At 39.6% G+C, this 26,401-nt stretch overlaps 4 protein-coding genes and 1 non-coding gene across 18 annotated transcripts in view; 4 read left to right on the top strand and 1 right to left on the bottom strand.

Moving 5' to 3' along the window:
* The window catches only part of grip1 (glutamate receptor interacting protein 1), a 60,056-nt gene extending 50,429 nt beyond the window's left edge, over window positions 1–9,627 (top strand). For 9 of the 13 annotated variants that reach the window (XM_027999665.1, XM_027999667.1, XM_027999668.1 and 6 more), the window contains 6 exons: window positions 191–229; window positions 443–554; window positions 2,979–3,089; window positions 3,174–3,290; window positions 3,361–3,507; window positions 3,715–9,627. In XM_027999665.1, coding sequence (XP_027855466.1) covers window positions 191–229; window positions 443–554; window positions 2,979–3,089; window positions 3,174–3,290; window positions 3,361–3,507; window positions 3,715–4,011 — 823 coding nt within the window. In that variant the 3' untranslated portion in view covers window positions 4,012–9,627. Of the gene's footprint in view, window positions 1–190; window positions 230–442; window positions 555–1,093; window positions 1,453–2,978; window positions 3,090–3,173; window positions 3,291–3,360; window positions 3,508–3,714 lie in introns of those variants that run through there. The other 4 variants (XM_027999662.1, XM_027999663.1, XM_027999672.1 and 1 more) reach the window with 2 other exon arrangements.
* Window positions 9,628–10,379: 752 nt separating this feature from the next.
* On the top strand, window positions 10,380–13,039 carry lsm8 (LSM8 homolog, U6 small nuclear RNA associated). The gene is made up of 4 exons (XM_027998931.1): window positions 10,380–10,599; window positions 11,468–11,508; window positions 11,824–11,951; window positions 12,712–13,039. Exons 1-4 carry the CDS (start codon window positions 10,569–10,571, stop codon window positions 12,800–12,802), a joined length of 291 nt encoding a protein of 96 aa, XP_027854732.1. The 5' UTR covers window positions 10,380–10,568; the 3' UTR covers window positions 12,803–13,039.
* Window positions 13,040–13,357: 318 nt separating this feature from the next.
* On the top strand, window positions 13,358–13,429 carry trnad-guc (transfer RNA aspartic acid (anticodon GUC)). The gene has a single exon. It is a non-coding gene; the product is annotated as a tRNA-Asp (tRNA).
* Window positions 13,430–13,454: 25 nt separating this feature from the next.
* tymp (thymidine phosphorylase) lies at window positions 13,455–19,508 on the bottom strand. Of its 2 annotated transcripts, XM_027998929.1 has the most exons (7): window positions 18,821–19,503; window positions 18,619–18,748; window positions 18,427–18,545; window positions 17,389–17,551; window positions 15,054–15,281; window positions 14,409–14,549; window positions 13,455–14,340 (listed from the first exon to the last, which is right to left on the bottom strand). In XM_027998929.1, exons 1-7 carry the CDS (start codon window positions 18,911–18,913, stop codon window positions 14,171–14,173), a joined length of 1,044 nt encoding a protein of 347 aa, XP_027854730.1. In that variant the 5' UTR covers window positions 18,914–19,503; the 3' UTR covers window positions 13,455–14,170. The 2 variants fall into 2 exon arrangements, with proteins under 2 accessions (XP_027854730.1, XP_027854731.1); XM_027998930.1 differs by lacking the exon at window positions 15,054–15,281 and having other exon boundaries at window positions 18,821–19,508.
* Window positions 19,509–20,274: 766 nt separating this feature from the next.
* On the top strand, window positions 20,275–22,114 carry LOC114162055 (extensin-like). The gene is made up of 2 exons (XM_028045806.1): window positions 20,275–20,304; window positions 21,149–22,114. Exons 1-2 carry the CDS (start codon window positions 20,275–20,277, stop codon window positions 22,112–22,114), a joined length of 996 nt encoding a protein of 331 aa, XP_027901607.1.
* Window positions 22,115–26,401: the final 4,287 nt, after the last annotated feature.

Here is a 26,401-nt window from a genome sequence, read left to right as displayed (position 1 = left end):
TCCATCCGTCCGTCCATCCTGATGACAGATTTTCATGTTAAAGATGATGAATAAAGTTTTATTGAATTGAATATTGTAATTTTTTACTGATCCGTGTTAATCTCCCTGCTGAGCTTCTTTGACCTTTGACCTGTGTCTGGGTTTAAGTTCCTCCAGTTCCTTTGTAACAGCAGTGTGTCTCTGTCTGCAGCGGCTCTAATCTGCCCAGCGGAAAAATCACTGACAGCAGGTATCAAATTGACCTTTGACCCCCCACCACACGAACACACAGTCCCCTGTCCACCCTCACCTGGTGACCTTTGACCCCTCTGACACATCCACAAGTGGGATGTGTGGACCGTCTTTGTTCCCTCGCCAGCATGAGCGGTTCGCTGCGTGTTTCTGTGTCCGGGTCGAGCTGCTCCTCGCTCTGATTGGTCGATTCTTCCACCTTCCTCGGCAGGTTCTCCGTGGGTCACGACGGAACCGAACCCGACCAGGAGGAGAACTTCTGGTCACAGGCGCTGGAGGACTTGGAGACGTGTGGTCAGAGCGGCATCTTACGAGAGCTGGAGGTACGTAAAGAGATCGAGAACGGCTTTTAGTGTGAAGGAGCCTTAAGGTTTATAAGGCTATGAACAGGTTCCCAAACTCTGAACAGGTTCCCAAACTCTGAACAGGTTCCCAAACTCTGAACAGATTCCCAAACTCTGAACAGGTTCCCAGATTCTGAACAGTTTTATAGGCTCTGAACAGATTCCTTATTTTCATCAGATTCATTAATCTGAACATGATTTCCAGTCATTTGCAGATTTTTAGAGAATTACTGACACCAACAACAATCCAGACTTTTCTTGAGTTTTAACGTTTTCACTGAACAGATTCTTTTTTTGTTTCTAAACTGATTCCTGAACAGATTGTTTTTCAACAGGTATTGATCGGTAGTTATTTCCAGTTTGTTTCTGCATTTGTTTTCATTGCAAATTCAGTGCTGGAGTTTAGCCAATAGAATCACAATTATAATGGTTTTTTTTTTTTACAGTTTTAATAACTTTTCCTCAAACATTTAGACGCTCACATCAGTAAAAGAGAGAAACGATTGCTTTTCTTCCAGGATTCTGGAAACGAGACGGGCCTCCTCACTCTGGTATCCTCTCTCGACTCCTCCACTAACCGTTTTACTCCTCCATAACTGGTTTTTACTGCTGTCAGACTGGTTTTAACTGGTTTTAAACGTGTGTCTAAGAGCAAAACGCAGAGATGACTTCATGGCGTCTTACTTGCACCAGACATGGCGGCTGATTGAAGCATGCTGGGACAGTTTGCACACGGCCTGACGTAGAGATTGGCCTGCTAGATGTGCATGGTGTGAATCCCTGGTTCTGATCTGACGTATCTGGACGTTTGACTGCAGCAAAATAATTAACTCAAAAATGCACTACAAAAACACAAAATCCTACCGAATGTTTTTGGTCTAATGCAAATATATTTGTACACTTAAAATCAGACTAAATTAACTTTTCCGTTTTATTTTAAGTCAATAATTCCTTAATATTAATGAAAAGGTTCCACATTATTTCCCTTGTCACGTAGAAAAAATATCTATTAAATCTACCAAAATAGCAAGAACTTTCACATCAATATTAAGGAATTATTGACTTAAAAAAAGCTCCTTTTTCTTGCTGAAAAGTTTATTTTATCTTATTTTGCACTAAAAATACTTGGTAAGATTTAGTGTTTTACAGTGTTTAAATTACATCACAGTTTTCTCTATTTATGGTTAATTGTAGCAATTACAGGTATATATTATAAAATAAAATCTCAAATTATTTTCATACCAGAACTGATCAGTTTTTTTTTGCTTTCTTTTCTAAAAATGAAATTACTAATGACAGAAAATATTTTTAAATATTTCTTTAGTTCTTTGATCTTTTCTATGAGGCAGAATATTAAACAAAATATTTTGTTTAATTATGACAATATTGTTATAAAGAGACGCTATTTCACCAGAGAAAAAAGTAATTTTGAGAAAAAAGTTGTGGGTATTAGAAGCACAAATGTGTATAATACCATCTACATTTTCTAAAACTAGATACTTTCAGTTTCAACAGCAACATCATATTATCTGACACAAGTAAAATCTTTATTTCTTACAATTATTTGTTTAGCTTGACCTCTTCAGTGTTTGTAATAAGCTTGAAGTGGGTTTTAGATTCTGGGTTAACTTTTATGCAGATGTTTCATTTTCAAACTTATTGCAACAAGTTTTATATTATATTAAAATTTAAATATCTTCTCGTTTAAATAGGAAAAGTCGTAACAGTAAAACAACAGCGTAACCTGAAGTTGTAATCTGTCCCATGATCGTGTTGTATTGCATTAAAACGAGAAACATTATTGTTTTAACGAGACATAAAACTGGTGTTTTTATAATGAGAAATTTTAATTTTAAGGTAATGTTACGCAAGAACATTTCTGTTTTAACAAAAAGAGATTTCTATCTCGTTAAAACAAGAATGTTTCTTGATATAATAAAATACAAAACTTGTTATAACAAGAAACTTTCTCAAGAAAATGAGACGTAAATCAGAAAGTTTCTTGTTATAACGAGATGAGGTTTAGGTTTCATTTGAAGCAAAAATTGTTTAAGAGAGTTTTCATAATAAAACGCGTTTTGAATATCTTTTTATCAAGAAAGTTTCTCATTTTAACAAGTTGATTTACAGGTCATATTAAAACATAAAACTTTTTTGTTTGAACAAGTTCTACATCTTGTTATAACGTAAATATTTCTCATTATAACGAGATGATGCTCCTGAATTATTTCCAAACTCTGGCAGGTAAACAATTCTGTCCAATAATCTGCATCTGGCTGTTAAACCCGATTAACATCACAAACTAAAAGTCTTTGTTCTTAGTAAAGTTGAGCATCCTAAGACAACCTTGGATTGACCTTCCAGTGGTTTTAATGCTTACTGGTTTCCTCTCCTCATCTCCAGGCAACCATCATGTCGGGCTCCACACTCAGCCTGAACCATGACCCCACGCCGCTGCGCAGCACGCTGGGTCGCCAGTCCAGCTTCCAGGAGCGAAACAGCTCCAAACCGCAGGTACCAGAATCCTTTTGGTCTCGTTGACGAACTCTGACTGTTCGCCGTTTTCCGAGTGTTTTCAGTGACGCTCGGTTTCCGCAGGTCAACCCGCGATCCAACACCTTGCCCTCTGACCCCCAACGCAGAGCCTTTGCGATGAAAAAGATGAGGCAAGAAGTGAACGACATCCTTAACCAGAACCCTGTGGAACTCCATAAGGTAGAGAATTCCCCCTTCATGCGTTGCCGTCTCCTGAATCGCATTTTAACTCTGGTTCTGCATTTTTTAGCTCACCTTGGAGAAGGCCTCAGACCTGGAGGATTTCGGATTCAGTGTCTCCGACGGACTGTTGGATCGTGGCGTTTACGTAAATAACATCCGACCAGGTGGGCCGGCCGAACGGGGCGGCCTCCGTGCCTATGACCGAATACTACAGGTACCGAACCACAAACAGAACCTGGCAGTTACAAATTGAATCTGTTCTAACAATGTTTGGAGAATTTTATTACAATATTTTGAGGTACTATTGCGATAACGATAAAAGTTGTAACTTATAAACATAAATACTGCTCTGAAAAAACTTACTTAAAACACTGCATTATCCAATCCAGCCTGGTTCTGACAACCCAACTTGTCCCGTTAGATTAACCACGTCCGGACCAGGGACTTCGACTGCTGCCTCGTCGTTCCTCTCATCGCAGAGTCTCCAAACCGGCTGGAAGTGGTCATCAGCCGAAACCCCTCCTCTTCCTCCACCGCCACCCCGCTGGCCAACCACAACGACGGCATGGCCAACAGCAGGCACTCCCCTCAGCCAATCAGCGCTGAGCTGGGGCCGTCAGAGATCTCTGTGGAACAGGTGGAAGACTGCGGTCCGATCAAGTGGAACCAACCGGGAGACGTGTTGGGGGTGGGGCAGGTCACCAACAGCTCCTTATAGCAGACAAGAACCGGATCAAACTGGAATCAGCCGCTTAAGACCAGAGTGGACCGGAGAGGTCAGTGGGGAAGCCAGTAATATATTATGGAGATCAAACTGGTTTGCTTAAACTGGTTCAAAGTGGACCTCTCGTGGTGCTACACACACCCTCCGGATGGACGTTGGCCTTTGACCTCTTAAGTTTGACCCTTGGGACTGCTGAAGCAGCTTAAAAGCACACCACTGGACTGGAAGAAGCCTCCTCACACCGTCACCAGAACCAGTTCAAGATACTGGGCCAACAGATCCCACTGGAGTCACAGCTGGAGCTACAGGAATAAGTGGTTCCTTGAGTCCAAAGCCAGATCCACTGGTCCAACTGAAGCCATGAACGCAGCCACCAGCATCTGCAGGATCGAGGCCCAACGAAACCAGAACCACATTGGATGGTTTTATTCTTCTGGGTCAATGGTTCTTGGTTCTAGGAGCTCAACTCAGGACTTATTGTCCTGCTTGTCTGGTGAAAGATATGTTGGTTCTGGTCTTGACCAGAACCGCAGCCAGTGGGCTTCACTGGTCCAAGACATTGATTCTGGTCTCGGTTACAAAGCCTGGTTCTAAGCGGGCCAAAGCCACAGGTAATGGGCTTACTGGTCCAAGCAGTCCAGAACCACCTCCTGGTTCTAGTTGTGGTCTTTGTGGCAGAGATGTGGCCACTGCTTCATGGCTTCTGGTTCCAGTATAACGGCTTCGGGCTCTAGTGGTTACAGAACCACAGCAGCACAACTACCGACTGGGTTTGAGTCCTGAATCCAGAACCCAACAATAGATAAAAAGGTTGCCAAGGAGACGAGGGATGCTCCAATCTGAGGGTCTAGATCTGATTTTTTTTCTCTTAAGACACCTGAAGTAAAGGTGTAATTCAGTTTAATCTTTAATAATCTGAAATCACCGGTCCAAAGTAAGACCGTATCACTGCTATGTGTTTCAGAAAATCTGCTTTGGATGCACCTGTTCAAAATGATATTTAACCTTAATGAAGATAACCTTTCAAACACTGTTTAACATTCTGGTGAGCAATAAAAGAAACCCAAACTTGACTGAGTGAGGTTTCAGGTTAAGGAGGCAGAGAGTTTCTGGACCTAACCGGTTTGGTTTAGGGTGTATTTCCTCCAGCCCTGTTCAGTCCGCTTTAATCAAACTCTACTTTGTTTGTCTACAAACTCCAGTTTGTTTGGGAAGGTGTGAATACAAATTCAATCTCTAAAAAATAATCTGTCAGATTTTCTGAAATTTACCATTTTTTAGCTGAAATATTTCAATTTGGACATTTTGAAACGTGTTTCTGAATCAGTTGGTACTGATTGGAGCATCCCTACCAACCCAGACACAAAGATGGAGAATTTACTGTAGGGATTTTTAGTTTTGTGCCATAAATGAGCTGCTGAAGGAAAGATGCAGAGTAATTATGATGATGACACTGAGCAGTTCAATAAGAATCTTTTTCTACGGTTTACAGCTGTTGGACTGGCCACACTGTGTATGTCTGTGTGTGTGTGTGTGTGTGTGCGGGCGTGTGTGTGTGTGTGTGTGTTACAAATGAGGCCAGTTAACTTTGTTTCCTGTCTTGGCTTTACCGTAACGTCTCTCCTTCCCTCAACCAATCAGCAGCCAGGACGAGAGACGACGGCACATCAGCTGATTGGCTGGAACCAATCAGAAAGCAAACAGTTCCCTGCCTGTGTGTGATTGGTTAGTGTATGTGTTGAGGAGAGCCAATCAGCTCCCAGAAAAGAGGCCAAGCATGTCTCCTCTCCCCTCCCTTTTCCAGCCCCAGTAACGGTGACCTATTATGCTAATCAATAAGTGTGATTTTGATTGACTGTTGTCAGTTCTCTGTTCGTTTCAGTGGCAACCAAACCTAAAAAGATGTACAGAAGATTAAAAAGAGAAATGGTTGACGTCGCTGTTCACATCTAGACCATCAACTCCCAGTAACCTTCACCACATAACCACAAAAACGATGTTACACGAGAAAAAAACCTGTCGAATCAGGAAAACTGTGACAGTAAACACATTTTCTGTGTGTGTTTGAGCGAATGATGTGTAACTGTTTACGTTGGATGTCAGCATCTTCCTGCTCTTCTCAGTCTGAACTCACTATTTAAACTGGCCAATCAGAACCCTCCCTCAGCATCAACAACCAATAGGAACCCTCCCTGAGCTGGGAGGGTCCAATGCAGTAGATTATTGACTGGTTGACTCTGATTCTCTAATCTGAATAAGCACATTACCTGCATATGGTTAGCAAACATCGAGCACAGGGCTAACACAGCACAAAGGTAGTCAGGACTAGTTTAATCACCTAGTAGATTGTTAGTAATCAAACCCAGGGCAAGCACGGCCAGTCTGTAACTAGCACAGACCTTGCACAATGCCACAATAGGGCTAATGTTTACTAACTGAGCAGCTGATTAGCATGTGGCTTGCACATTAGGTTTTGTATGGATGCTTCTCAAAGTCAAGGAACTTCCTGATCTTGAATGTAAAATTAAATTAGATTAATTTTTGTAGTTTTGATGTCAAGGCTCCATCAGATCATTAAATTTTCCAAAAAGTGCCTGGTGGGTAACCAGTCGGCTAGCAACTGGCATCCAAGGGCTGAATCTTTCAAGGGTTGATGAAGTAGCCAATGAAGGTTGTCAAATGTAACCATGAATACATCCTCTGAAAAGCTAGACTGTCAAGTTCACAGCTGCTCACTTCTGGTCTGTGCAGACAACAAAGTACCCGGTTATCAACTGGGTAGGGCGGATTCTTTGAAGGATGTCTTTGCAACCATTAGCATTACGTTGTAGGATTACCTTTTTTCTAACTTTAAGAGAAGAGGAACTATGAAGTCTTTAGTGTGGCTGTGAAACTTTGTTGGTAGCTCATGTGTTTTGTTGGACTAAATGGCCACTTAGTTCATTTGGTCCCAGTAAAACCAGAGTGAGAAGTTAGGTCACATCTCGGATAACAAGTTTCACTCTTTCCAGTACTAAGGTTTCTGTAATTACCTTCCTCTGTACGGTGGCTAAGCTTTGCCTTAGAGATGAGGTGATAAGGAAGAACTTGGAGTAGAGAATCTGCTTCGCAGCAAAGAAATCACCAAGGATGGTATGGGATTTTTTTAAGATTCCTCCTAGACACTCCCCTTTGGAGCTATCCTAACCACATTGCACCTGGAGAAGAATAGCTTAGGTCAACATTCAGCAATCTTCTCTGGCCAAGAGATATTGTGGAAGTTGTTTAGTGCCGATGGACCTGGTGCCTCCTCAACTTGATCTCATAGGCAGATATTCATCCATCAGTCACTTGCGTTCTGAAAACCTAAAATCTTTCCTACCGCTGGTCAAAATCAAGAAGGCAGGTTTTCAAGCTCCTCTATCATCATTACAACCAATTTTTGTGTTACTTTGGTGTGGAGTGCCTCTGATATCTTTGTTCTCCCATTTTGTGATAAAACAGAACACATGCGCATGCCCTCTCAAATCTGGACTTCTGGCAACTCCTTTTATAGTTGAGCATAAAATGTCTGTGAGAAAGAGTAGCACCTCTAAGTTTGAAACTATGGTTGTAAGAAGGCAAAGTGTGCATTGCTACTTTGGAGTTTGAAATGCCTGAAGTAGAGTGAAGTACTGAAGTGTACTTCACTCTGGAGAGGTCCATTCACTCAAAGTGGGCGTCCACCGGACACATCTGTGCAAAGGTGCATTTTTACAACCATGTATTCATACTTTGTGTTGCTGATGAGGTTAAGAGTTGGCACAAACAGTTGTAAGGATGCACAGCCTGACTGTCGCGCACTTTGCTGCACTGAATGGTTTGTGGTTGCTGCCATGGTGGCGAAGAAATTGAAGGCAACCATCTAGCTCATCAATCTTGCTAGCATTCATTCAGATTGTCTGAAATTAAGAAATTTGTCACAAGAAATATATGCAGTTGGTATATTCGCATATGAAATCATGACCGACCGTGGAGAGTCCATGGAGTCCGCGTTGTTCACAGATTGCGCAAAGTATGTCTGAGTATGTGGGGGGCCTTAGGTTCTGCTTTCCACTGAGTGCTTTTACGCTTCTGCTACATTTGCTATGCCACTCTCAACACACTTCAATAGACAACCGAGGGTTGAGTCCATTGGCCAAAGGCACCTCAAAATGTGGTGTGAAGGTCTAGAATTGAATTCACATCCTTTTGTCTGCAAGATGGATACTTTAACCTTACTTAGGAATTAGGTAGACTTGACAGCATTGGAGTCTCTCCTTCTCTGCACGGAGCGACGCCACTTGAAATGGTTTCAACATCTGGTTGAAATGCTTTCTAGATGCCTTTTACTGGAGATCTTTGCTAGGGCCACTGGAAGGAACCATGAAGCCTGGTCTCCATGATTTTGTGGAGAGATTTCATCTAACAAAAGACATGCGAATATCTCAGAATTTCTACAGTTGAGCTGGACATTTGGGGATATTCCTGATGCTGTTGCACAACAAGCCAGATGGATAGATGAATAGGTAGAAGGAAGTAAAGAAGTACAACGATGATAAAGATAAACATAGCATCCTTGGGATATCCTTGACTTTGGAAGGCACCCGTAGGGTCAGCCCTAAAAATGATGTTCTAAGAATGAGAGCAATGATAGTACCAAATCTTGGCCTACGCCACAAAGCAGGATTAGTCAAACCCTCCTCACTTCTTACCACGTTGTTTTATTTATACAAAGATAACTTCTACTGCATAGAAGTTACATTTGAGAGGAGAATCCAAGTTAAAAATGTGTCAACATCCTTCACATTCATCAGTTTTACTTCCTTAGACAGCTGAAACAATGGTTCTGCAGCCAACTTACAATGATTTGACCCATAATTTAGCACCATACTTTGTTTTTTTCTTATAACATTTGTAGCTTTAGCTCTGTGGACGGGATTGTCTTGGATTTGTGAAACCAGCTTTGTAGTTGAGGCCAAGTTATCCTGAATGTTCATGTACAATTGGGAGGTAAAACGTGGCTAGTATCAATATATGCAAGCATGGCAAACAAACCAGGCTACCATATGAACAAAACATTAGCTAAAGGCAACATTTTAGCGCTCAGTCAACACAAACTTCTTGACCAATGAGAACAGCCACAGAGCTGAGGGGCGTGGCTTCAGAAGGTTTGACAGTGAGGTCCAAAGCCATACACACTGTGCTTGCGTGTATGTAAATAAAACGTGTGTGCGTATGTTAGAGTGTGCGTTTGTATTTGTGTGTATGTGTGTGTAATATTGCAGGGATTTGCACTCTGGTGATTAACCTCAGCAAAACATGTGCACACAGACACACACACATATATACACACGTGCACTGCACTGCCATTTAAAATAGTGGGTCAGATTAGATTCCATGTAGCTTCACCAACCAACCAAACTGTATTTTTCTTTTTCTTTAAAGGAACAGGGATGTTGTAAAGTATTTTTGTACAAATTTAATACTTTGGTAGCATGACGTTCCTGGTGTTTGTCCTGGTCCTGTCGGGCTCCACTGATCTACTCCACCCTCCCCCCCCCTTTGTATGGACTACTACTGAGCAACAATAAAGATGAAAACCTACTGAAATCCATTTTTTTCACATTATTGCCCACACAGACAGGTTTGTTCCCATCAACTTTAGCTCCTTTGTCAGGAATACAATGTTAAAATATGTGATGATATATCTGTATCTGCTGATGTTTGCCATTTTTAAAGGTATCGGCTTCGTCAACTCTGGTTTTAAGGATTTTCGCAGAAGCTGATTGGCAGACCTAAGCATCTGGATCAGAGAGGTAGCACCTTCGGTAACCCTTCATACATACTAGGACCCTTTAATTGCAATAAAACAGAACTCTATATATACACTTGTCAGCTTACATGTAAGTTCTTTATGTTCGTTAAATTATGTCACTTTTTCAAACATTGTTTCAAATCAATTTAATATATCTTGCACTGTTTATTCACTATTTTTGGTAAGGATAAGTTGGCAACCCTTCCAAACAAATAGTTAAGATCTTAAATAATTATCATAAAATATTTTTCTTGAGTTCTCATTAACACTAAGAAAAACTAAATATGGCCTATGGAGTTAATCATTAGTCTATACTATGTGTTGTTTGCTTAAATTGAACAAAATGTGATTTCCGGTCACCATCTTGTAACTTTAATGACATTTAAAATTTTTATTTTTATTCGTAGTGTGGCCAGTTATTTTCTATCCAAGAACATGAATGGGTATTAAAGCATTTTAGTACTTTATCAGAAAACGGTAAGGTGGACTAATTTATTTTAATTTAATTTATTTATTTACGTTAAACCAAACCGGATGTAACTTCTTCACTCGGCGCTCTCCTCTTCTGCCTGACCTGCTCGGTGAATCGGTGGGAGACTAGTCTGGACTTTTCTCCGGTTTGTTGCCGTTACCTCCCACGGCTGCTTTTGAACGTGGATAATTAACGAAAACGGGGAGAAATTTCTTTCTACTAATTTATCTGCTGGAGAAATAAACCCCGAGCTCCGGACTAAGGATGTCCACCGCCTTGGAGAGTTACATCAACCGTATCCCTGCTGCTGTTAGCTCGCTAACCTGCTAATCAATGTCCGTTTAAATGAATAGAGAAATGCTAGTTAGCCTAGCCAGCTAACAGGCAAACTCCGCGTTAAAAAGAATGAAGACATGCTAGTTAGCTTAACACGCTAACCTTAGCGAGGAATATTTGGTTTATTTTCTTTATTTGAAGGAGTGTCCGCAACAGTGAGACAAAAATTGAGAGAAATGTTAATATAGGAAAATCTGAGAACTCGTTTGCTGGTCTTCGGAAGCCAATGTTATAAACATTATTTTATAAAAATATCTAGATACGGAAATTGTTAGTTTTAAGATTAGTTAATAATGAATTAACATTTGGTCTTTTTTTTTTTTTAAAAAAAGGTTTCATCTGGATTAGAAAGCCAGAATAATAAAATACGTCTTTTAGCTTTATAATTGTATCTTCATAGTAAGTGAGAACAGAAGATCTATGCAATGTGTTTTTCCTTGTAGCCACAGTAATACAGTTGTATTCAATGAATTAGAATATTATAGAAAAGTTTATTATTTCAGTTACACTCATAGATTAATTACACAGCGACATGTTTCTAAGCATTTATTGTGTTAATTATAATTTTCTACTTGCACCAAATGAAAACACATTTGTTATTCCTACTATTACTAATTATTACATCATAGTGGCAGTTCTGCAGAAACCGCTGGATGTCTTTGACTTCTCATTGAAATTAATTTACCTGTTGAAATGGTGCAGAAGGAAGATTTTTGTGTTTTAGAAACTTAATTTGAAAACTTCAGAATAACATCAGCATTTTAAATGTCTCTGTTGTGACTGTATGAAGCGGCAGATGTTTGTTTCTTTAACTGCTGCTGCTTCAGGCACCGTGGCCATTGTCACATCAGATGGCAGGATGATTGTGGTGAGTAAACGCATTTTAGCTGGAGGACATTAAGAACTGATGGATTAATCAGTTAATTATAATAGTTAATTATAATCAGATTTCATCCTCACAATTTTAAGGAATATATTTTTTCTTGATACTGTTCAACACTAATTGACGCTAAGTGGGGCATGAAAGATTAATATTTTATATTTTATCAGAAAACATGTTAGTTTTGCTGAACAGCTCTTTTACAGTCGACTTCAAATCAAATCTGTGTTTTATATCTGGAGAAAAGTACAATTTTCAATAACTGACTGTACTTTTTAAAATGTGACCTGATTATTTGTTCAGGGAACTCTGAAGGGCTTCGATCAAACCATCAATCTGATCCTGGACGAGAGTCATGAGCGAGTTTTCAGCTCCACTCAGGGGGTGGAGCAGGTGGTGCTGGGACTCTATATCGTCAGAGGAGACAATGTGTGAGTTGTTTGTTTCCTGCCTATTAATCAGTCAAGTCATATTAGCTAAAAAGTCTAAAATTCGCTTTCAAAATGAGAAAATCAGCTGGAGAAAGGGGAGCAGGTTTTGGCTGGTTTGACTCCGAGCAGAGAGAAAGGGAACCACAGCAGCTGAAAATATAAAAAATGTTTTCATTTTGGTCACTTATCGAACCAATTTTATCGGAAAACATCCTTAAAATTTAAAACTACCTCTTGGCCTGCTAGAATGCTATCAACCAACCTCTGCAGACTCTTGGTTTAAAAGCAGAGACTTAAATCATCAAGGCTTTTATTTCACACGTCTTTAATGTGATTAACTATATATTCATGAGTCATTGTTGCTGAATATTAAGTAATAATTCAAGCTCTATTGTAATTTGTTGTTTACCTGATAGTATGTCAGACAGTGAGGAGGGGAATGGGTTTGTGTTTTTATGCATTTTGTTTAAATGTCTTGTTTTAACTGGACTGCGCCAAGCACTGAGCTCTGAGGTTCTCCACAGCGAACTCCAGGGTAAAGGTAATTTTATTTATATAGCACATTTTCAGCAACAAGGCAATACAAAGTGCTTTACAGGATTTAAAAGGAAATACAAACAAAATAAACCAAAAGAAGAAAAAGAATCTGATGATCTAAAGTATGTGAGCTGGGTGCTCCTGTTCAGGGTTGTTCTGGTTACTGGTTAAACTGGTTGCTAAGTATCCTCTGGTCGAAGCTCATGGGTTTGTTGTGTTTCAGAGCCGTCATCGGAGAGATCGACGAGGAGACGGACTCCACCCTGGATCTGGGAAACATCAGAGCCGAGCCGCTCAACTCCGTTGTCCACTGACCTTTAAGCTCCTCCGTACCTTACTCTGCTGTGATCACTGTTGTCACGGCAACCAAGCACAGCAGGACTGGGTTGTGTTCGTTTGCTAACTGAATAATGACTTTATCCTCTTATGTACCTCTGTTTATTTGTGGGATTTTATAAATAAAGATAATTGAATTGTTTGATATTGAAAGTTGCTTTTCTGTGCTTCAATAGGAGACATTTTTAATAAACTTAAATTTCTTGTCTTTGTAATGGATCTCATTTGGGTTTTTTTCTAGGACACAGATTCACTTTACTTTAAGACCCTGGTATTTAAAAAAAAATTTTATGGGACAGATTTGTTTCTGTGGGACTGAGAAATTCTGAAGGTTTTATTTTGTATTTTTATTAAAACATAATGTTAAATTAATTCTCAAATACATTCACAATATACCGGTGCATCTCTTTCAGTTTTGAAAAGATCCAACAGTGACCGGGAAGCGATCCAACCAACATGAGCCGAGAAAACGTCACGACCATAACGGAGTAATTTGAACTTTATAAAGTGTACTGGCGTCATTAATCGCTACTTCCTCGTTAGTATAGTGGTGAGTATCCCCGCCTGTCACGCGGGAGACCGGGGTTCGATTCCCCGACGGGGAGACGCTACTTTTTAAAATTTTTTTTCCCGCTTTACGTCTTAGTGTATATACTATTCACCATCTCCTTGATAAATTGTGCGCCTTTTACGCTGATGCACATAAAAAGATTCTTAATTTAAAAATAAGATTATGCGTGTTGTCGCTTAACATTTTCCTCCAATATTTGTTGTCATTAATTTGTTTCGTGCACTGTTATGCTACTGATTGCTGTTTAAAATTAGAGGCAATCTGTCTGGGACGTCGGTCAGTTTATTGAAAATAGTTGAAATTATTTTATTTTTACGTTTCACAGCATGCTGCGTATTTTCTAACTGTCCAGCAGAGGGCGCCGAGAACCCAAACATACAATGTTCTGAAGAGACGTATATTGATTTACTAGAAAGGAAAGGTTTGTCACTAAAATAATGATTTTGAAACTTAGCTTTCTTTATTTATCTTCCATTTAATACACTTAGAATTGTTTTTATTTTGCAATTATCTTTGAATGTTCTTTTGTAAAGTCCTTGAATTACTGTTTTGGTGGTAAACTAACAAAAGTACTGTACTGTCTTCAATTTAATTATGTTATAATCCCGGCACACTGAAAAAGTATATGCATCTCTTAAGTTTAACAAAATGTAAAAGTTATTACCTAAAAAGGTGGAAGTTTAATGGGTAGATGGAAAGATATGCAGAAACTGCTTTTTGATTTGAAGATTTGCTACTTTTTGTTAGGACTGTAACAGAAACCATACAGTGTGGATCAGTGTGACATAATCTCACGGTGAGGCGGCAGTATTTCTGCTACTAAAGTGCACACATGTTCTGCTTCGCTGTTATTGTTTTTTCCTACAGTCAGAGCTTTCTGCAGCACGTTGATCTGATCTGGACCCGGAGCTGGATCCTCATAATGAATCCGCAACCAGGAGGCACCTGGAACAACAACAAAAAGGACAAATTAATCAGGTAAAAACCAGGTAACAAGCTTTCATCAGTCTCACCTTTTTGTACAGTCTGACCGGGAGACACCAGAAGCTCCGCCCCCACGCTGTGATTGATTGGCTCCCCTGCCTTCGATCGCCCCGCCCCCAATTTCTGCAGAACCTGAGCCAGAACCAAACCATCCACACCGACAACTACTCCTGGATGAAGACAACGGGGTGTAAGATAGAGTGAACATGTGAGGTGTGCTGTATGAGGAGTTCAAGGAACAGAGGAAATTAGTGTACTGCTGTTATCCATTCACTAACAGTTCAAAACAGCTTTAAATACAAGCGGATCCTCTATTTTTTAACCAGTTTATAATCAGTAATCAGCAGAAGAATATTATGGCCACAAGAAAAAATAATTCTGACTTTAATCTCATTATTCTGAGATTTTTTTCTCAGAAGATTAAACTCAGCAATTTGTTTTTTTTTTCCCCTCAGATTTATGACTTTTTTTCAGAAATAAGATTTTTTTTCTCAAAATTTTTACTTTTTCTCAGAATGTTTACTTTTTGAGCTCTAAAGATTAAAGTCAGAATTCTGAGGGGAGAAAAATTAGGACCTTTTCTCAAAATTACGATTTTTTTTTCTCTCAGATTTTTGACATTTAATCTCAGAAAATTAAAGTCAGAATCATTATTCATCATGTTTAAACTTTACCATCTGTAGGAGTCTTAAGTTCCAGTTGATGGTCTGATTTCCTCAGGACGCTGTAGTAATCTGTGTGGGTGGAGCAAAGCGTCCGGGCCGTCTGATTGGCCACGCCCTGAGCCGTCATCATGGCCTCGAATTTAGACAAGGCAGCTCCACCAATCACAGCGTCGTAAATCTGCTTTCTGCCCTCTGATAGGCCCGGTGCCAGGTTCGTCATCTCCAGCAGCATTCCACCTGCCGGAATCAATAGTGATGCGTTCTCGGTCAAATTCTACCATTTAGCAGCTTTTAATATTAATTTTAACACCAAACAACTTGACTCCCAAGGAGTTATTAAGTCAAAACAAGTCTAATCTTTGCTGAGTAGTTTGGGATGGCAGAATAAGCAGTTTTTGCCTGCTAATGGACTGAAAGTAAGTGCAAAAAGCAGCAGCCACAGTCTTAGTAAAAACGACATGATCTTCATAAAGTCTTGGACACTGTTAACAAAGACCATTGTGGTGGATTATTTAAACTGTAGAATCAAAATGCCTGAAAAACACCAATCCAAATGTAAACGCTTTGATTTCCCAGTTTTCCTGAACTCCTCATTGAGCTGTTTGCGCACCAGATGCTAATGAGGCTAACATTAGCCCAGCGAACCACTGCAACGTCGGAGTTTAATAAATGCCAACTCCTTTCAACGCTTCCAAACGACGGTAAACATTAATATATGCTTTTTTTCCCGCTACATTTAGCCGTGTTTGTCAATTAAATTCCTATTGAGACGATATTAAAATTCCAAAATGTAGATAATTAGCTGTGCAGCGACCGAGGCACTAAGCTAATTGGCGACAGTTAAAGTTTTTCAGCCCATTTTAGCTGGTTTTAATATACTACAAGAAAATTATCGGTTAGTTCAGTTTTGACAAAAATGTGTGATAGAAATGGTTCATATTTTCAAAACCTAGTAAAATACAACACTAGGTTAAGGCTTTACTGCTGGTTTTCTTAGTTCTTGCTTCACTGGTTAATGATTAACTACATTCCTTCTAGAGTTTATGTTGAATAAATTATTACTTTGCCGCCTGGAAACATGCAGAAGTTAATTTAAATATTAAATATATTTATTAATTTAAATAAGTATGGAAAATTAAAGAATGTTAATATATTAAAATATTGATCCTCATCCTGTTGTTTATTAATCTATTATTAGCCCATTCATTAATCCTTTTGAATTAAATGTCTTAGCAAAATATTACATTTCTTTATGTGTTTGGAAGACTTTTGTAATGGATTCTTCCCTTTTCAGTTTATATGGTTGTTGTAATGTGAAGGGTTTGTGTTGATGCAGATCATCTGTTGTCATTTATTACCAGTAAATATTGTTGTGGAAACTTTTATTACCAAACTGCTGCTGCTTGTTCTGGTAAAATCAATCTGAATTACTTTTATTAATTTTCTGTCTGTAAGTGTTAAATACGTTGCTGTTCAGTTTTGAGAAGGAGCAGAAATATGCTTAGCTGTTTACGCTTAATTAGTGCAGAACATTTTTAGCATTAATTAGATGAATAAGAAGCATATTATTAAATAAATTAATCAATTAGTTTTATTTATAATATAAACGTTTATTGAAAGCAACTCAAAATTAAAATAATAATAAGAATCTTATGGATTGAGACCAGCTAAGTTTTAACTGTTGATTTCAGGATGATGTCGACCTTGAAGAGGTTTGGTGGATTTCAGCGAACGGTGAGTTTTATTTTCTTAATGTAAATTAACAGAATATCAAGAAGCTACAACAATTAACCAGAAAAATGTTTTGTGGTTAATTGTTGTAGCTCCTTGTTGTTGGACTGTTTTTTTGTCTTTTTCATGTTGATCCGTTTGGTTAGTGTATAAAAATACTCAAATGTCACATGTAGTTAAAATTTCTTATATTATTTTTTGGCAACGTATTTCACCCCATTTCCATTTGTTGTTATCGGACAGTTGACTCTTATGAATGTGACGTTTGATGGAGATTTTGACCTCCATCAAACCAAAGCAACTCTGACGGGGCTCTTGATGCCAAATGTTATTTTGGTAGCAAGACTGTGAGTAGATAATGGACGTTGACTTTAACTGTTGGTTGTGAAGCTGAAAGTTTGGTTGGGATGAAAAGCAGGCAGGCGGAGGACGCCTCCAGGTGGAACTCCAACCCCGTTTCTACGGTTTGTTCAGAGTATTTCAGACTCTGCTGTGGCTTCCTGTTTGGCAGTGATTTCATTCCCTAAACGCAGATTTAGCTTTCAGTAGATGCTTGGTTTGATCTATAAACCATTGTGGGTCTAATTGGTACCAAAAAGGTTCTTGTTGTTACCGAGTGTCGTGACCAGCTCCATCAGGTCGTCGGGTCCATTTCCCTTGAGCGTCTCCAGGGATTCGATCACCTCCAGGCTGTTTCCCACACATCGGCCGATCGTCCCGTCCATGCGGCTCAGCACGGCGCCCGTTCGGATGCCCAGGCTGCTGCCTGCTTCCATCTGAGAGAAACATCAAGGCTTTACTAGAGCTGGGCGAAAACGCTTAGAAATAAAATCTACAACACATAAAATTTTAATAGATTTAAAAACAAAATGTTTCACTTGATTTCTTTTCCAAAAAATAGCAAATGAAGGAAAATATTTTCAAAAAGTGGTTTTTGAGTTGTACAATAGATAATTCTTGTTTAATTACGATTAAATAGTCATAATAATAACAGAATAAAGATGCAGTTTTTCCAGAACAGCATCTTTAAATTACGAGAAAGTCATTTTAATGAAAACGTTAATAAATATTGAGATTTAACGTGAGCAGTTCAGTCCCTGCTGATATTTACGGTATTTGTTTAGTTGTTGGCTCAAACTCCATCTGCTGAAAATTATTTTATGTATTCAAATTTGAAGTATTACCTCGTCTCTAAAACCGATGTTAAATTTCATAAAAGCTCAACATTTCTCACATTTTACGTTAATTTTCATGTAGGAATTCTGATTAAATTATTTATTCTCTTGATATCATAACTTCATTCTGGTAATATTAACACTTTAATATTATTTTGACTTTATCCTCGTATTAGTACGGCTGTATTACCATGAATTTATCCTCAGAATTTAAAAAAATAAAAAATTGTATCTTGGCTTTAATATTCTGTCGTAGAGTTGATCTAAATTTAAAGTCCCAATAAACAGAAGCTGTGAAACAAGATGGCTGCCCTTGGCGCGCTGACATCACTCTGAACTATGGAAATATTTCAGATTCTTCCAAAAATTGAATCTTCACAAACCAAAAATTAGATTGTGTTTCTCCAACGCTGTAGTTTAGCTGTTTTTTTTTTTTAACATAAACTGCTAAGCGGCCATCTTGGAACTGGACTCACTAAGAGCTGAGCGAGCTGCTTGGCACTCTGCAGGTCTTTGTACAGCGCCGCGCGTCCGAACTTCACGTCCAGCACCAGAGCGGACAGAGACTCGGCTCCTTTCTTTGAGATGATGGAACCTGAAAAACCCAACAGCGGCTCGTTCACATGTATGCCCCAATCCCAGCCATCCCACTGATCCCAGTTCAGTACCAGTAATGAGTGGGAGGCTGTCCACGGTGCTGGTAGCGTCCCTCAGAGCGTACAGAACCCGATCAGCCGGAACCAGCATCTCCGTCTGACCCACGATGCAGCAGCCCACGGTGGCCAGGATGGTCCGGATCTGCAGACAGGAAACACCTGGTTGGTCACTTCCTGTTTCCACATCTGGAGGAATAGTCTGGTTCTCCTTCACCTGGTCGGCTGATTGTTGGACGCTGAATCCTGGAATGGATTCCAGTTTATCCAGAGTTCCTCCGGTGTGAGCCAAGCCCCGCCCACTGATCATCGGCACCTGGCGAAGACGAAACGAGCGCTGAGTTTACTGCAGGTGAAGGGTTAGCGTTAGATCAGGGTTCGGGTAAAGGTTCGGGTTCCCTGAGCATCTTCTGCTTCCCGGTGTCACGGCTAGGAGAGGTCGCATTTTAATCAAATTATATCAACTAAATAAGCAACAATTTCAATTCAGAAAATCCTTTCTCCTTCTAAATTATTGAATAAATAGAGAAACGATAAAAATATTTATTATTTATAATCTGTTATTTTGGTTATACAGTCTTCAAATTTGAGATTTGAGGAACTCTAATTCATGGAAAAATGACACATGCTAAACTATGACGTCAAAAATCCACAAAAATGACACAACGTAGTGGAAAAATTAAAGTAAGGTCACACCTGCTAGTTGTATTGCTATATGTTTATTCTAAGTTCCAGTATATTCCCACCAAGTTAAACTATTTTGGTTACATGTTCAAGGTTGGACGTTGTTTTTCAAAGCTGCATGGGAACCAGTCTGTTTCCATGCTTAGGATCCCTTTCTATAAAACTCATGTGTTTCTCTGCCTGGCAGCTTTTCATCCAGACCTGCTTCGTTACTGATTGTCTCTGTATTGTGCACAATATATGAATAAACCGGATTGAGTGATTTTACCTGAACAGTGCTTGGAAATAGTTTTTTTCCACGATAGTCTGGTGCCGTGACCCGGATCCCTCGACTGGACATCCGAGGATGTCGATGAACAGCGTTTGGCCAACCTGGACTAAACTCCAGCCTCAAAGCTCGATTTAAGAGAGGAGGGCTGTTGGTCGGCTCCACGGCTCCAGCGCTGGGATCAACGAACTCAAAACCACTGTTATCTGGTGGGATACTCACTCAGGCTAATAAATTTAATTTAGCAAATTCCAAATGATTAAATCTAAAACAGTAAAGGATCCGATAAACCTTTCACCCTGGGGAATAGAGATTGACGGTGTTAAGAGGAAACGTTGGATTAAAATCCCACGGGGAAAATTAATATAAATAAAATAATAATTAATAAAAAAAGAGAAAACAACGGATGGGAAAGAGTCCCTCCAGAATTGTTCGAGTTTCAGTCTCAAACTGAAGAGAAAAAGGGAACCAGGGGTTTCTAGGTTGAGGGTCCTAGTTAAAGACCTTATCGGTGAATAAGGCAGATATTTCCTTTAGTTTTGGTTTTCTAAATTAGGGGAACTAAACCTTTAGAGAATCCTAAAGAGCTTTATCGGAAATAAAGGCCCCTCCTAAAGGAGTAAGAGGCAGAGCGACCACAAAGCTGATATGTTGGATTCTGCGAAGACGTTTGCAGTCTAAAGAGGAAATCCCACCCAATTCAAGAAGAACGGGTCTACATGGTTCCAGAACGCAATCTCCTCCTCAGGGTGAATTGTTTCACTATTTGATAATGAAATATTGAAAAGAAAAAAAAGGAGTGTGCTTGGTGTGAATGAATGTGGAATGACTTTAAATGGTGGAATTTTTCCCTGCAAAGCGAATTAGAAGCAGAGGAGAAACAAATAAAGAATAAAAATGCTGAATATAATTCTTTCATAAATTACAGGCCTTACTCTCTTTAAACATTTTTTATTGTGTATTTGAATAAACAAAATGATTTTATTTCTTAAGAGGATCAATCAATCAATTTTATTTATAAGGGAGCTTTTCAAGCAGCTCAAAGACCTGTACAAAAAATTTCCCTCAGGTTTCTCTGATGATCAGGCAAAAGGTTAAAATAATATTCATAAATACATATGTAGAGGAAAAAACAAGGCAAACTACAAAACAAGCCTAATCAGTTTCTACTTGTTTTTTCTCTTTCCCTCTGTCTGAGCTTCGCTGCAGTGCATCTGACCTCTGACCTCAACTCCTCAAACCTGTCCTCCCATGGATCAGATGCTGTTCCTCCTACAAAACCGGCTGATGAAAGAGACAGAGAGGATCCAGAAGATGAAGAAGATAAAGATCAACAGGCACTGAAGTGTCTGTTGATCCTAATTTTGTTTTTGACACCAGAGAACTGATGGAACGTTTACATTCAGGGGACGACTGTCGGTCTCCTGTTGGACATTTGGACCGAAACTGAGTCCAACTGAACTTTTAAAACCTCTGCAGTCCTGAATCAGCGTGGAGAAGGAAAAGATAAACAAGCTTCAGAGCTGTGGGAGAAAAAAGACTCTGAACTGTTGATGCTTGTTTCATCTGTGGACAACATGGACATTGACTGAGGGACGATCTGGACAACCCAAAGATCCAACACCAGAACCCAAAGATCCAACTCCAGAACCCAAAGATCCAACACCAGAACCCAAAGATCCAACTCCAGAACCCAAAGATCCAACGCCAGAACCCAAAGATCCAACGCCAGAACCTAAAGATCCAACGCCAGAACCCAAAGATCCAACACCAGAACCCAAAGATCCAACGCCAGAACCCAAAGATCCAACGCCAGAACCCAAAGATCCAACGCCAGAACCCAAAGATCCAACACCAGAACCCAAAGATCCAACTCCAGAACCCAAAGATCCAACGCCAGAACCCAAAGATCCAACGCCAGAACCCAAAGATCCAACGCCAGAACCCAAAGATCCAACGCCAGAACCCAAAGATCCAACGCCAGAACCCAAAGATCCAACGCCAGAACCCAAAGATCCAACTCCAGAACCCAAAGATCCAACTCCAGAACCCAAAGATCCAACGCCAGAACCCAAAGATCCAACGCCAGAACCCAAAGATCCAACGCCAGAACCCAAAGATCCAACGCCAGAACCCAAAGATCCAACGCCAGAACCCACAGATCCAACGCCAGAACCCAAAGATCCAACGCCAGAACCCAAAGATCCAACGCCAGAACCCAAAGATCCAACGCCAGAACCCAAAGATCCAACGCCAGAACCCAAAGATCCAACTCCAGAACCCAAAGATCCAACGCCAGAACCCACAGATCCAACGCCAGAACCCACAGATCCAACGCCAGAACCCACAGATCCAACGCCAGAACCCACAGATCCAACGCCAGAACCCAAAGATCCAACGCCAGAACCCAAAGATCCAACGCCAGAACCCAAAGATCCAATGCCAGAACCAGTTGGACTGACAGGAAGCCGGAGGAGAGAGACGGGAGGATTTTGCTGCAGCGACGCCAGAAAGAGGCAAGAGGAGGGGGAGAGGAAAGAAAAGAGACGTTCAAGATAAGTGCCACACACACACACACACACACACACACACACACAGGCTACTAGACAGACTTACTAGAACAATTTTTGCCTTTTTCAACAACCTGCAAATCAATCTTCTGAATTACTTTGAAAATGATTAAGAATTCAAGTTTTGTTGAGTCTATTCACACATCAATCTTGGACCAACTTAGAAATCAGAGCACATTATAGAAAACTACTCCAAAAATAAACAAGCAAGCAAAACCAAAAAACGGTGAAGCTTAAAAACAAAACACCTTTTCCTTTAAATGTTACTTTTAACAGCACATAATCTCTAATATAATGAGCCGTTTATACTCACCTAAGAGTTGAATTTCTGGGTTTTTATTTTTTTTAACAAAAGAATGCTTGAAAGTTCTTAAGGTTTTGTTTAGAACATCTTGGCTCAAGATTTATCTGACATTTTTAGCTTTTTCTTTTTGGACACACCACGATTTCTAACAAAGTCTCTTATGTTCTGAAGTGAGCGATTTATTAAAGCAGGATGTTCTGCCTGTTGACACTGTTGAATTTCAACAAAACTTGCCAGCTTCCCAGTGTCAATGTGTTTCTGAAAATGTTTCAACACCGCTGCAATTTCTGTAGGAGACCAGGGCCGTTTTTGATTTCTCTGAGGATGGTCCTTTTCAGGATAATCTGCAAACAAGAGAGACAATTTTACTTTTTAAAATATAAATCATATGTAGGAGTCTGCTATAAAAGTATGCTTGTGATAAAATTTTACATTCCAGTTCTGTTTATTGTGTTCATTGAAGACAACCCTTTGACAATTAGATTTCTCAACGTGCATTTAGTCACCACATGAATCAAATATGTATCCACTAAAATTATTTTTCTCCAATTTTTTTTAATTATTAAATTGATTACCAAGTTGTGATACACTGCATTTATTACACTTAGAAATCATGAAGCTACAGCCCTGGCACCTCAAATATAAACTATCACTCAAAGCTTCATTTTATACTACACTGCAAGCTTTATGACCTGTTGTTATAGAACCAGGTCATGCTTATCATTCATATTCTGTCCTGTCCATTCTGGTTTTAAGCAGTTTATTACTTGATCATAATCAGCAACTAACTTTGTAAAATTGTTTCAGCCATATTTTTAAAAAAATTGCACAGTCCCAACCCCTTCTCTGCATGTTTCTTACTGGGCTTTTTAAAGCTCAGGATAATACTCAATTCTTGTAATATGTTATGATGAGCCTTAAAACAGCATCGCTAAACCGTACCACTAAGTAAAGAACCACCATGAATAGGAAGGCAGTCATACCATTTTGGGGTTCTGAGGGTTTTTCAGTTGGTGGTGCAATAATCTCCGTTCCTTTTCCTACAATACATTAGTAATACTTCAGGCCAACAAAATAAAAGATACAAAATTAACAATCAGTTACTAAATGTCCAATGAAAGGTTAATTGAAATAAGTCATACCAGAAGAGGTCCCAGGTAATTCAAACAGGAGACTGAAGTTTTCTGCATCCTGTCAAATTAGAGATACAAAACAAGTTGTCTGCTATATTAGTCTTATCTGCACAGAAACATAACCTTTAGTCAAAATTAAAGATCATTATTATATTGTGCAATGATTACTATGTTAAGTTATTGAAACTAAATTATTAACCGTGAGGTGGGGGGAGGGTTGTTAAGGTAGTTTATCTTCTACTGTGCCTGAAGGTTTCTCAGCAGATGGCATAGAGGATGTTCTCCCTAGAATATAGCATAAACACTTCAACAATGCTGTCAAGGAGGGTAAAGAAAAACCTTAAGAAATGGCAAAATCTTCTAGCAATGAGTAATCAAAATTTAAAGGAAAACAAGGTACCTTGTGATGTCTCTTCTCCTAAACCATCTGTAATTGGATAAGTAAACAGAACACACCTGAATGTCTAATTTTAAAAACATGTAATATTACATCAGGCATGATGATTGATATTCATACCACCAGAAGATTCATTAGATTCTTGATTTGTAGAGCATTGAGTATCATTTACAAGTGAGGATGGGTCACAATCAACCTGACTTTTTCCCCTTTCAGTGTCAGTCAGTTGCAACTCATCTAAAAAAGAAAAATTAAAACCAGTTCAGTAGGGCTGGGTATTGTTAGGAACCTCACGATTCGATTCGATTTGATTTCGATTATTGCTGTTGCGATTCGATTTGATATTGATTTAAAGTTGTGAAGACACAAATGATTTAAGATAATGTTGACATTTTTAAAATATTTATTTTCATACAAACTTCTGTAACATCACATTTCTGAGCAAAGAAACAAACTTCTTTCTGCAATGTGCTTAAAGTAGAAAACTGTTCTTAATAAACAATAAAAAATAAAGTGCATGTAACATAAAATTAGGCATAGCTTATCTCTTGAAAGTCTAATATAAATAAAAATGCATTTCAATAACATCTGTGCATATTAGTGCAGATTTAAACACAAATCATAGGGTTGTATTCAACTGAATTGCACTGAAAAAGTTTAGTGCTTGTAAACATTCTTAGCCTTTGAACATGTAGTGATTAACCTCTAATTTTTGAACATATCTTGAACTGAACTATAGTACTGTAGCCAGAAATAAAGAATTGTACTGCAACAGTACAGTTCTTTATTTCTGGTTACAGACTAAGTGGGCACGTGGAGATTCTTGTTCAGAAAAAGCAGCTGATCCACATGCTCAGGCTTCAATGCACTTCTCTGGGCTGTGACTATGTCACCTGCTGTGGAAAAGATCCTTTCAGCAGGTACACTACTGCCTGGGATGCAAAGGTACTTTTTAGCTTGGCATGACAACAAAGTATGACTTCCATGAAGGGGCCTGGTCTGAAGCACATTTGACACCAATTCCCACTCGTTCGATATGAAATGAGAAGTGATGGTTAGTAGGGGTCGGTCGCTCTCGAGGTCCAGCCATCACACGTCAGAGCAACTCTTTCGGCCGACTTTAACGACTCCAAAACGGCTGTCTTCACCTCTGTATACAGTGACGGCACAGCGACTTCTGTCATGCATTTATGTGTTGGTATTGCGTAGCGTGGTTCGAGTATCTTTAGCATATTCTTAAAACCCTTGTTTTCAACGACACTGTACGGTCGTAGGTCCTTGCAAATAAACACGGCTACAGACTTTGTGATTTTTCTGTGCGCGGGCAGAGCTTGGCGGAAGTTTAGAGATGAATGATTTGTCGATTTGTGTCTGTTTGGAGTCAACAGGTTGTGCTTCGGGTTTTTGTAGCGCATGGTATCTGCGTGGTATCTGGTTAAGTGGTTGCGCAGGTTTTTCGTGTTACTGCAGTACTTTAATTCTCTCTGGCACAGCTTACATACCACCTTGCTTTTGTCGACTTCTTGAGTTCCAGATTTATACGGGAAAGCAAAATGAGCCCAAACATCTGACTTAAAAGTTAACGGAGTTAGCTTTCTACAGCTGCTCGCCATGACTGTTGTTATGCGCTCAGGTGCTCAGCACAGTAACCAAACTCGCAGCGCCCCCAACGTGTCAGGAGGTGAATCGATTCTGAGGAGCCCCCTAATCGATTATGAATTTTGCGTGAAATTATTGCGATGCATCGATTCTTCAATTATTTTACCCACCCCTACAGTTCAGTAACAAATAAAAACGCTAATCCAAACAAGTACATAGAATTTTGAAAAGTACCTTCAATTTCAATCTCCTCCAGTGTTTTGCCTTGCAGATTTGCCAAAGTCCCCCTTTCCATTGCCAGAAGCAATTTAGAAATTTTTGCCAGTTGAGTCGTAGCCCCTTGGTAGCCTGTAATAGTCTCTATGAACACGTATATCATGTCCCAGAAAGTCTGCAACTTGGTCCAGTTCGTGATTTTGTAGGTTTAACACTTGGGACAATGTTGCAACATGCTTGCGAAGTTGTGTTGATCTTAAAAGTTCAGGGTTTTGGGCACCACTATCATTTGCATAAACCCTCAGACAGTCTTGTCCTCTGTAAGGGGTTAGACAGTTGGGTCTAGCAAAAAGAAAGGTGTTTTTGTCTGGCGCTCCACACTCCCTTCTTCTGCTAATGAGCTGGATGATGGCTTCAACCATGTCTGGTGATAAAAGCACAGCAACTTTTCGTCCCCTTTTCCCCTTTATTTCTACCCTGCTGAAATGGGCACAAAGTTGTCGTTCAAACTCTGTAAGACCAACTGCAACATCTTTATGCAAGGGAGTGGTGTCCCTCTCTAGAAAGGCAGACAGCTGCATTTTAGAAACCTCTCCACCTCGTCTTCGGTTGAACAAAATGATTTTT

The sequence above is a fragment of the Xiphophorus couchianus genome, chromosome 18 (assembly GCF_001444195.1).
Source record: "Xiphophorus couchianus chromosome 18, X_couchianus-1.0, whole genome shotgun sequence".
NCBI classification, from domain to species: domain Eukaryota; kingdom Metazoa; phylum Chordata; class Actinopteri; order Cyprinodontiformes; family Poeciliidae; genus Xiphophorus; species Xiphophorus couchianus.
Note: the sequence above shows the minus strand (reverse complement) of the source record. Positions and strands in the feature narration are given on the sequence as shown.

Coding starts and splice junctions, on each gene's coding strand:
- lsm8 (XM_027998931.1), top strand. CDS start 10,569: ATGTCCACCGCCTTGGAGAGTTACATCAACC. Junction 11,509..11,823: donor CAGATGGCAGGATGATTGTG/GTGAGTAAACGC, acceptor TTATTTGTTCAG/GGAACTCTGAAGGGCTTCGA. Junction 11,952..12,711: donor ATCGTCAGAGGAGACAATGT/GTGAGTTGTTTG, acceptor GTTGTGTTTCAG/AGCCGTCATCGGAGAGATCG.
- tymp (XM_027998929.1), bottom strand. CDS start 18,913: ATGATCAGTGGGCGGGGCTTGGCTCACACCGGAGGAACTCTGGATAAA. Junction 15,282..17,388: donor GGAGCTGGTCACGACACTCG/GTAACAACAAGA, acceptor TGATTCCGGCAG/GTGGAATGCTGCTGGAGATG. Junction 14,341..14,408: donor CGGTCAGACTGTACAAAAAG/GTGAGACTGATG, acceptor TTGTTGTTCCAG/GTGCCTCCTGGTTGCGGATT.
- LOC114162055 (XM_028045806.1), top strand. CDS start 20,275: ATGGTTCCAGAACGCAATCTCCTCCTCAGG. Junction 20,305..21,148: donor AACGCAATCTCCTCCTCAGG/GTGAATTGTTTC, acceptor ACATTGACTGAG/GGACGATCTGGACAACCCAA.